At 45.1% G+C, this 11,393-nt stretch overlaps 1 protein-coding gene and 1 non-coding gene across 2 annotated transcripts; both read left to right on the top strand.

Annotated features, from left to right (window-relative positions):
* Positions 1-619: 619 nt before the first annotated feature.
* Positions 620-712, top strand: Trnay-gua. Its single transcript has 2 exons — positions 620-656; positions 677-712. It is a non-coding gene; the product is annotated as a tRNA-Tyr (tRNA).
* A 664-nt stretch (positions 713-1,376) lies between these two features.
* On the top strand, positions 1,377-3,073 carry LOC105683663. Its single transcript, XM_012396418.2, has 5 exons — positions 1,377-1,468; positions 2,185-2,243; positions 2,344-2,540; positions 2,674-2,858; positions 2,948-3,073. Exons 2-5 carry the CDS (start codon positions 2,207-2,209, stop codon positions 3,006-3,008), a joined length of 480 nt encoding a protein of 159 aa, XP_012251841.2. The 5' UTR covers positions 1,377-1,468; positions 2,185-2,206; the 3' UTR covers positions 3,009-3,073.
* The last annotated feature ends 8,320 nt before the right edge of the window (positions 3,074-11,393 follow it).

The raw sequence follows: 11,393 nt of genomic DNA, 5'->3' as shown, positions 1-11,393 counted from the left end.
CGTCGTTGTACTAATGCTCCTTTCGTTTGCCCATGAATGAATTTTACCATTACATCTAATCGCCAGAGTCTGCAAGAAATGTTCATTTCAATTATACCGCGAGATAAACCGAACTCGAAAACTACGACAAAACGGTGAATACCAATGTCGTCAACTGGTCTCTTCCGCGGATCCTGCAACAGCTTTTATACGATCTTCGTCGAATCATTCGAACGAATAAAAAAGGACGGCCTAAACTTTGGTATTGCAAACACGTACGATACGACATCTGCCCGGATAAGGGCTTTGACAAGAGAATAGTTTTTAGTTTTTTTTTTTTCTTTTTTTTTTCAACGAATTGGTTGAGTAAAAACGGATAAATAATTGTCCGGGACTACACGAAGCGTCGTGTTCGATTGTCCTAGATAATTCCATCGGGTATTTCCGAGAATTCTGATCGGTTTCACATCCTCCATCTGTTAGGAGGGAACAAAACAACGCTTCAACAAAAATGAACACTAGGCTTTCAATGAGAAACACATTTTGATATCCGTATTTATAACATCTGCAGAAATATTCTTCATTCAGCCTCGGCAGATGTTCTTACTTGTATACATCCAATTTCCAGAAGCCTCTACAGCCTTCGATAGCTCAGTTGGTAGAGCGGTGGACTGTAGTTGGCAATGATGAAATAGATATCCATAGGTCGCTGGTTCAAATCCGGCTCGAAGGAGTATAATTTTTTTTCCATATTTTTTCCCAATCCACAATCTGATCTAACGATAAAATAGATCTAATCGACATCTACGATAATCACTGCAAAATTCAATTCAATCCCGATGTAATAAGACAGGTAAAAATCGGAGTGTCTTTTATCCCTATAGTATATGAAGTAACAATCTCGGAAATCTGGAAAATTTATCTCTGTAACATCGTTTTGTAACTCATCATTTGATTTTCTGAAACAAAAAAACCTTTCACTCCGTAAATTATATCGAAAAATGAGGTTTCAATCGCAATCCCACGCGGAGGTCATCGAGGAAGAATATAAATAAAAATCGCTCTATGCAAATAGGTGTTGAAAAAGGTGCAGAGGTAGAAGAGCGTGAAGAAAAGTGCAACGCTTTTCACCGTATGAGAATAAAAAAGAGATCATTGAGATATTTCATTCCCTTATAACATACGACTGAAATTTCCGACGATACCTGTAGTAATACGCGTGAATCGCAGGTGAGGGTTCTGGACAATAGATTTACGTTGTGTTGATTCGGAGGTGAAATTAGTTTTCGGAATGGTCGCGATGAAACACGGACGTGAACCACCTCCGTTAATTTACGAGGCATGAGGGACACGAGTGAAATATTTATCCCCGATTGAAAACCCGTATAAATATGCCGGTGCGGATTACGGTCGAGTCAGTATCAATTATCGTTGGGCAATCAACGGCGAAGTTAACGGCGAGTCGCGGAAGATAAAACTGCAAAATTTCGTAAGTATTATCTACACCAACGAGTTTTACTATAAGGAGACGATATTCGCGATTCTTTGAAATGTTGAAAATTTTCAAATTGTCCCAGCGATTTATCTCGATGCAAACGTGGGCGTCGAACGTGGGGAGCGTGCAGTGGCGATATATTAGAATAAAATTTATTTTCTATAACAAAATAAACAGCACTTGTCGGGCACTATAACGCGTCGGGTACATCGTACCGACCAGCTGCACTCTCTTCTGCGTTCACTCTGGAAGGTGCTCAAGAAGGGTAATCCGCGATGTACCCAGCCGTAAAACGCTCCCCGGTTTATTCTATTTCAGTTTTCGCAAGTCTCTCGCAAGGCACGCATCAAATATGCGCAACCTTCTGAAAAAGAAATTTTAGTCAACCGCATACACTTCGCTGCACGCAGTCGATTAACGGTACGCGAAATCGCAAAATTCATCGTCACCGATCGATCGTTATCACCCGAATATCGAATTAGAAAAATTCGTATTACGTTTCATCAATTTCAAAAATTCACAAGTACTTATACGTCATTTTCGTGGAGTGCGTCAATATGCTGTACATTCACCTTATATACCTCGCGCAGTGTTTGCTTACTATATCCAAAAATTACGTGGCAAAAATCGCGGATATTCCAAAATCACTCGCTCCGGAATTTCCGCAATTGAATATTTTGGTGAATCGTTTCTTACTTTCCTAATTCCAGATCCCGATTCTTGGACATCACGATGACGCCACGCTCCGTAAACAATTTTCTGGCCACAGGTGAGTCCCCGCCGGTGAAAAATCTAAACGACGATTTTTTCTCTCCGACAAAATTCGCGGCCACGCGATCGATGTTCTGAAAAACCGTTTATTCCCGCAGTCGTTCTGATAGCGGCGGTGGTTCTGATGTTCGCCGGTGAAAATAGCGTCGTCGAGGCGGACGAGTTTCCCGCATTTTTCCTGAAGGCTGCAAAATCCGTGCCGAGAATAGGCAGACGGAGTGGAACCTTCGAGGACTATTTTCTCAAGGCTTCCAAAAGCATCCCCCGAATCGGCAGGAGAGGAGGCTACGCGCCGGTAGGTTCAAACCTTCGATTCCGTCGCGACCTCGCGCTGCGGAAATCGTGAAATTTCGCGAAACGTTTCTACCGCGATTGTAGTTCCGGAAGAGGAGTGAAAATCGGTGATAATTTTTCATATTCTGCCGCAGAGTTCCGTGAAAAGCGCGGAGAATAACTGGTCCTGGTACCCGAAGCATCCGACGGACTTGTCGAAAATCGGTAGCGAGGATTTCTCGTCATCGGAAAATTACGAGAGAGCGATGCAGCAACAATCTCCCGAATTATGGGAAATCATATCGGCCGGCGCTACGCCGGATTCTCCGTCGGCGGCGGGGTGGGTTTCGCACTTTTCGAGCGATTCTTTCGGATTTTTAGACCGGACAATTTCGCCCGATTCTTTATTCAGCACGAATTTCGTTTCAGGTTCAACGACGACCTTTGGCAGCGGGAAAAAAGGACTGGAAGCGAACGGGCGGAGGTGTAGACAAGTGGATGTGAACGACACGAATTAGATATAGATATAATTACAAGAGAATGGACGACGAAAAAGAAAACGACACGATTATGTAACTATCGATTTTAATTTACGTTTAAAATAATGGCAGTATAGTATAAGCATACAGAATAACAGCACGAGCCCGCGAACTATATAGAGACAGATGATGCTAGTCACTGAATATGTTTCTTCTCTGTATATCTGTGGATCAGGTGATGGAAAAAATTACACTCAATTCTTCAAAATTAAAAATTCCTCGCACATTTATTTCCGATAATTGGTATACACGAAAACGCAAAAAAAATAAGATAGTTTTTCGCCGTCTTACGGAAGGAATAAAATTTAATTCGATCATCGCCGCATCTGCAGCGTCCGAAGAACGGGGCGTGGTACGGCGTTGCGAAGAGAAATATGGAAAAAAAAATGAGAAAAGGGAGGTTCGACATATGTGCGACGTGTATCGCCTTAACGGCCGCTTAAGCCGTTTAATCCGCCACAGTGTAGTGTGTAGTGCGTAGAAATTATAACGAGCGGGTAAAAGCTGCGTTATTAAATTGAATTTTTTCGATCATGAACAATAGCGCGCGCGTACGCCTCGAAGACGCGTTGCGCGTACATACGAGGCAATACCTACGTACGTACATGGAACGCGGTACGCGAAGCAATATGGTGGAAGAGGATCGCCGACGGCGTGTATCGCATTAAACTCTAAAGAGTATCATCGTATCCAACTGTAAACTGCGAATTGCAGTTGGTTATTAATTAGCGGTACGCGTGCGCGGCGTCATTAAGTCCGACACGGCGTTAAAGTTTTACCTGCACGCGGTGCATGCGGGTAAAATGGTGGCTACGGGTGCGAGGTGCGCTACGGGGATGTATGTAACATACGAATTATAAATATACATAAGTCCATAGGTAGGTATACGTGTAGGGTATATATAATGGCGTTGCGCTTCCGCGGCACAACTACTATACCTTATTCACGTTGCACGCGTATCAGAAGCAATTGAATCGCGCCACGCCTCGGAATAACGTCGAGAGAAGATGGAAGAAATTGTTTTCTTTTTTTTTTTTTTTTTTCTTTTTAAAAAAAAAGAGGAGAGCATAAAAAATAGACTCCGAAGTTCGCGATTATGTTCGACGAGCGAACCGTACACCGCAAGGAAACAAAGACAGAAGTTTGTATAATTAAACTTCGTACGGTACAGGTACAACATAACGCATGTATACGTTATAGTACAGTGTAACATAGTAATCGATATGTACGATACGGTCGAGGGTGCGGGTGGTGAAATTATCTTCCTTATTCTTATTATCGTCGCTCATGTATACCGCGTAGGCGTTGCAAACTTTCGACGTGGTATGTAAACGTCTGGAATTAATATTTAATGTCTGAATATATAACTCGTGTTATAAGGTGGATCGTAAAAACCGCGCGACTCGCCGCGCCGACGATAACTCCGTACAATGCAGGCCATCTCGTATTCTTATTATTATTTATAAACACACCAACGTGAACATTTCCGTAATAACCCGCACAGGTGCTCCTATGTGGTACTCGCTACTTTATGTTATTACTAATTGTACGTATCGGAACCGTTAAATACTTCAACGGAGTTATTACGCAAGTCTGTATAAGGTGATGCACCCCGTGGAACGCCTGTAATACGGACAATGCATCTCATCTATTGTTCCTTCATCTTTCGGTTGCTCTTTTTCTCTTTCCCCTTTTTTCTTCTCCCGTCCCTCTCCGATCGATGCGTAATTTTGTTATTTCTGCTGTCGATTGGCCGCCGCCGCCGCTGCAATTCGCGCGGACGTATGTTGTATTCATGGGACATCCGCGCGCGGCTAACGCGGCGGTAAGCCAAAGAGTTTAGAAAAGTGCAGCAAAAAACTATACTCAAGTTGCGCGCTCTCCCCGCGACGAACTAGAGCAAATTGCACTTCGTATTATCCAAAATTGCCCCTATGATCCGAACGCACCGAGGGCTGATGCATCCCTTCTTCCTCATTCCTTCTTTTTTCTTTCTATTCTCTGAAATAAAAAAGATACCTACCTCGCACCGCCGGGAAGTTACATTTTCGACGTTCGATCAGACTTTAATTTTCGGAACTATAAAAATGACGGCGTTTCTGTTTTATTTTTTTGAAACTCCTTTCGGATCGTCGGATAAAAAAATTAAGCAAGTGCGATAGACCGACGCAGTTTTAACGGTGTTTATTGTGATGGCGGAGAAAGAAGGTGGATGGGTATACCTACCTCGTGGCATCGGCCATTTCAAAGTGCAGCGATACGAGCATCGCGACGAGGGGGTTTCGCCCGAGCCATATGCACAATATGCACCACGCGGCAAGGTTGAGGGCGTGGGAGGCCTACGCGACTTGATACGTGCGCCGAAGGGGAGGTATTCCTACAGGTAAACTCGGTGTCGGCAGGAAGTGCATGCCCCTCAGGGGTGGGTATAATGGGGCATATTTATTGATAACACGTATAGTGCAATGGACGGCAATGAGGTTTGAAAACTCTCGTGTATATCTCGCCTCGCAATAACGCGTTTTGTAGTTGAGGTCGAACCGCAATGGCGGGTGCCCGCTGCCGAAGAGGACCTTAAAAAATTCGGCGACGTCTGCGAGGATGAGGACGTGAAAGGATTGAGTGGAAATTTCGAGTCTCCGACTTTTGGACGTATCCACCGGAGCCTCGGGGAGAAAAAAGGAGTTCCCGTATCGCTTCTTTTCTGTTTTGACCAAGTACGTCAAAAATTGATTTAGCGTCTCTCCGATGATGCGAGGTCCTCCAAGTTCAACGCCCTGAGGGTGGAGTTCCTTCAACGCTTTAAGGAATATGTGCGATGCAAGAAATCTGCGGTTATTCAATACGAAATTGGTCGATGTCTACTTTTTGGTAAAAAAAATTGTGAGCCTAATCTGTACGCGTTATTTTGCGAACGATCATTGCCAGTTTGATATCCTTGAAGAAATGAAGTGCCTGGTCGATGGCAACCCAACCTTCGTTCCGGTGGTCGAGTTGCAAAATTACAAGATTACGGGGTACCCTTTCGTCGTAATTTTTGACAAGGATTGTCTTTTTCTGAATTTCATATTTTTGAGGAATTCATCGCTTTAGTTTTTTTTCAAAACTCTACCAGCATTCCGTCGATCGATTTATCGTCAACATTTTGTTTTTATCATCATTTTATTCTCTCGCTCACTGCCCGAATTCTACAGAAGTCGAAATACACCTGAAATCCAAATGAAACCCGAGTCACCAAATTCGGCCAAACTTTATGCCGAGACTGACGAATAGACATTGTTAATCCCGCTTGTTATTTGCCGTCGATAAATGGATAATCTTCTCCGAGGGTACCGACTTATTGTGACCGACGCCTCCACCGTGTTGGGCGTTCTCGCTGTAGATGGTGCTCGCGGATCTCACGATTCCTTTGGGAAATCCAACGTTTCTCTGTCAGCTGTCGCCACCGATTCGAATTTATCGAGGGTCTTCTTTATCCGTCCTCCGATCTTAATCGCTCGGCGTAATTAAATATTCACAAGCTGATTATCAAACTCTAATTTTTGCATAATTGATGATCGATTCTTTTTTTTTTCCTCAACCATCCGTGAAAAAGGGTCAGCAATCCCGCGGACGTTCCGACGATAGAATTCCCCTTCCGTTCGTAATAAAAGGAACAGAACGGCAGAAAAAGATTTGTACAAATTCATCGGACACGCGGCGGAGCGCAAAAAAATATCCGAACAAGTCCTGTTAACGTTCGTCTATAAATCAACACTAATAAATCAAGCGCGGTGGCTCCTACCGAGCATCGGTGCCGCGTTTTAACTGCTAGCGAGCACTAATTAGCGCTCGCCGATCGCCCACCTAAAACCGGCTCCGAACTTCTTACGAATCTCATCGCAAGGACCCATTGGAATCCGGGGAGCGCGCGTCCAGCCGCTGCCGACGATTCTCGTTACACTTAAATACGAGTTCGAATAACGAATAATACACCGTGAAAATATCTCACCCCCGAGAGTACAATATAATCGACGCGTGGCTACGCTCGCGGTCGGTATCGCGTATACGCGACTCGTTTTACGCTCGTATAGCTGGTGGCAACGTTATCGAGGTACACGTTCGCGCCGGACAATGCCATTTAAATACGGGTACCTCGTTAATTAATGGCCTCTACAACGTGCTAATTAGCGCGAAGCGTGGCGAGGATCGGGCGTTGGTCCGCAAAGGGAACCGCGCCGCTGCAGTTCGACGATCGTAATCTGCACGAGCGACGATGTTATTTAGACGCGCCGCGCGAACAGGGAATTCGAAAATGGAATATGGAAAATGGAAAATGGATCTTCGAATTTGCGAGCGCGTCTCGAGATTTTTTTTCGCGGTGGTTCCGGCGCGTTCTCTTCCGGGAAGTTTAGCGGAAAACTACGATATACATATACCGCAGTCCATCGATTTTTCCCCAGTTATAACCGCGGCGAGACCGAAACGATCAGAGGCAACAAGTATAATAACGATCAACAGCTAACAACCGTACATAATAATGTAATGCGGTTATCATAGTCAATTGCGTAAATATTTGAGTCAATTTGTGGCATGCGATACTCATTTCACAGTGTAGTTCGCGCGGATATTCCGTATACCTACACCTAAACGACCCCGTGCCATTCAATTGTTCTTTAAACAATTTATAAGACGCACGCGTTACCCTCCACGCCATGTTTGTTTCGCGGTTCCAACGTCCACTTACCTCCGAGGCTCGCCGACACCTCAAATGTATTTTACACCTTTCTTCGTTTTCATCCTCATTCTCGATATTACATAGCGTTCAGTTTTTACGGGGATTTGACATTTTCCGAGGCGCGACGATCGCCGGTATAGCGCGTGTATGTATGTATATATAGCGCATGCAATATCTAACGCCATGACAGGATAAAGAGGCCTGGCTGTGGTTTGAATTAATCGACGCATAGCGGCAAACAACCAGTTTCCAACGACGCGTTGGTAGCCCTAAAAACTCGTCGGTTAGACTCGTCGTCTTTACTCAACGGCGTCGCTTGGCTTCGCTTTGACTTCAGCTTTTCTTGCCCCTTTCTCCGCCTCCGGATCGCGTGCGTCCGCCATTTTTTCAATCGTATATTTATATACATATTGGTACGCGCCGACGACGAGTATTATAACTCTGAGTTCGGAATTTTATACTCAACTATAACCGCGTTCGCGAATACCTAAAAAAAACTACATTTCATCCGGCTCGCAATATACCCGCGCTCGGGCAGATAAGGCGCTTCGAGCTGAATAACTCGCGCTTTTGTTCAAATTTCCCTTCGGGGAAGAAAATGACAAAAAAAACTTCGAGAATTCGAGTTTCCGCTCGTGCGGAATATTCCCTCATTTTTCCCGCTTCCTTGGATAATCATTTACTTTTGATTTCGATTATTGTTTTTGCCAAATTTTCTCCACGAAGCCACCGAAATTCTGCGTTTCTGCGTACACGTATATGTACACGCCTCGCAAAGAAACGAGGTAAAGTTATACACCGTGCATTCGTGTATACGTCGTATATCAGCTGACCCGTTATATTATCGCGGTTATAAATTCTCTCGAACAAAATAGTTGAGCGTGACAGAGAGCGACGATGTTTGTACGTATACCTCGGTATACAACGTGCAGCTGAATTGTTCGTGGCTGGTGGTTAACCGATGTTACCTGGACTGCGACCGTTGCTCGCGGTACAGGTTTGATTCCCGCGTCTCTTTAGCTTACCCAACGTCGCGTGCCCCCCCCTACCCGCCCCCCTGCCCCCGTATACGGAACGTATAAAGTCAAATTGCAGCCAAGTTTCCCAACTGCAATTCGCGAAGACGATCCGTACGAGTTTCGCGTTTATATGTATTAGGTATATACACCTGGTACCCAGATTCCTTTAACGTATAGGTACGTCAATGAGCGCGCGCTATACTCGTTTCTCGACGTTCGCACGTCGCACATTCGTATATTATACCCTTCGCCGAAAAAGAAGAAAAGAAAAAAAATCTCTCTCTCTCTCTCGTTATTTTTCATCGCGTGCGAAATGAGGAAAGAAAAAAAAAAAGTATAAAAAAGTCGTCGTCTTTTTTTTTAATATTTTTTTTTCTTTATATTTCGAGGACATCGTCGGACGCGGGTAACGCCGTTTTTGGGATATCATTAAAAACGAGCTGTTTGCGCGGTAGTTTAACTATTGCGAACGTGTTCGTGTGTCGCCTCCGGTATTTCTCGGTATTATTGTGTATTATCTGCGGATTTCTCGTCGTTGCACGGCGTCCCACCCACCGTTGTTCCGTTCTTATGTAAAAGTTGCGAGCCGAGTGCCGCCTACTCGTCCCGAAGTTAGGAACCAGGTAAAACCAAAGGCGGAGGGTGCGGAGCCCGAAACGAAATGTTTAAAATGTAGACCGTAGATGTACGAGGCGCGAGGCGCGCGCGCGAATATAACGCTTTCTTCGGAACGCGGAGGAGTTTCTTTTACAGCGCGATAATTAGGAGAGAAAAACGACGCGTCGTACCCCGCGGTTCGAACCAGAAAATGAGCCACCGGTATTTCGAGTGATCCCCGCTTTGTATTCCGCACGGAATTCCGCCAGCGTTTCCGGAGTATTTTTTGCCACCGCGATCGGGGGGAGACGCGGTTATTCGAACAGCGAGATCGGGACGAATTGATCTGGGCGGAAAGATCGAAGAGTTGAAGAATTTTCGGAAATATCGTTCGGGCGAATTCGTCTTTTCGACTATTCTGATTTAATTTTGCAACGATTTCAGAGAGACGATGACTTTTATTTCGAGGTTTTCTGGTTGTAACCTCGCAGGATTCGGTCGACGGAAAGAAAGAGCCCATTTATATAAACGCGCGTATAGTCTTGGACGGCTCTTTTCGAAAAAGTTCCATTCACGTTTCTCAAAGCTTCCAAGGTCCGGAGCATCGGCATCGGCATCGGCATCGGCATCGGCAGCAGCAGAAGAAGCAGCAGCAGCAGCAGCGTGAGCAGCGCAGCGGTCTATTAATTGCCACTAGTTGATAATGACAGTAGACAGTAGCTGCTGGTGCCACATCGCCTTTTATTTAATGGCCGTAGACTCGAGGTAGAAGAAATAATCAAAGAGAACGCTGTGGAACGGTAGCAGATCCGTCCTCCCTCGACTGGATGCTGAGCCAAAGATAAAGGGAGAAAAGAAGTTTCCTTCCCTTTTTTTCTTCCTTTTTCCATTGTTGTTTTTTTCTATTTTTTTTTTTTTTCTCTCTTTTTTTTTTTCTGGTCGGTGGGAGTTGCGGCAGTCGGCGGCAGAATCGGAGGATCCCGGGCCGCGCCTCGTCGTCATTACTCGGCATGACGGCGCGCTTACACGCTCCTCATCTTCGTACTACCGTCCGCATCATCCAGCTCATCCTCCGCGTCTTGTTCCCGCTTCTCGTATACGCACCTCCGCTCGCCGACCTCGCGTCATCTACTACCCGCAAGAGTCGTGGCGGACTCGAATTTTTCCCTATTCCGATTATTATTTACTCCGTCTCTCGATTCTCGCGTCTTATCCGCCGTTGTTGTTGTATACGTACATCTTTGTAAATTACCGCAACTATACGGGTTGCCGTACTCCTCCGCACGCGAGGATATCACCGCACACCCGAGTGCTTGAAAATCGGTCTCTAGGAACTAATGGGGTAACGTTGTTCCTGGCGTACACACCGTGGTTTCTTGTAATACATATCGCGCGCTCGTTACGTAGAGACGGATTCGTTCGCGTAACCTACATCGCGAGAACGTACAATGTATGCAGCGTGCAGCGTGTGCATTTTAATATATTATTTTTATTTTTTTTTTTTCTCAAATCGGGAGCTCCGCTTTCCGATGCAACGTGCTTAAGTCGCCGGTAAGATCGGAGCGTATATTATACGCGCGTACAACGTATCGTCGACGAAGATCACGATGAAGCGACAAGCAAGCGACGCTCTACCTACAGCGGAGCATGGCAAATCGCACGTTGCTGCCGTTCCGAACCTCTTTTTTTCGTTTTGCTGTTTTTTTTGCTGTTTTTTTTTTTTTTCTTCTTTTTCTCAACTCTACGCAACGGCTCCTTCAATCTCGAGTCGAGATAAGCGAGTGGATTTTACATCGCGGGAGTCTGCGAGTATTTGGCGTCTTCGCGTATCGGAAACTCGAGGTGTTAAAAATTGGACAGACGTTACGTTGGAAGAAATTAGATCACGTGTAGCTGTACATCGCGTCGTAAAATCTTGGCTCTGAATTTTTCTGCACGAAAAAATAAGATTCGCAAAGAAGAACGGATGAATGAAAAAAAAGTTTTTTATCTTCGCGCCCGCA

This window comes from Athalia rosae, chromosome 1 (genome assembly GCF_917208135.1).
Source record: "Athalia rosae chromosome 1, iyAthRosa1.1, whole genome shotgun sequence".
Lineage (NCBI taxonomy): Eukaryota > Metazoa > Arthropoda > Insecta > Hymenoptera > Athaliidae > Athalia > Athalia rosae.
Note: the sequence above shows the minus strand (reverse complement) of the source record. Positions and strands in the feature narration are given on the sequence as shown.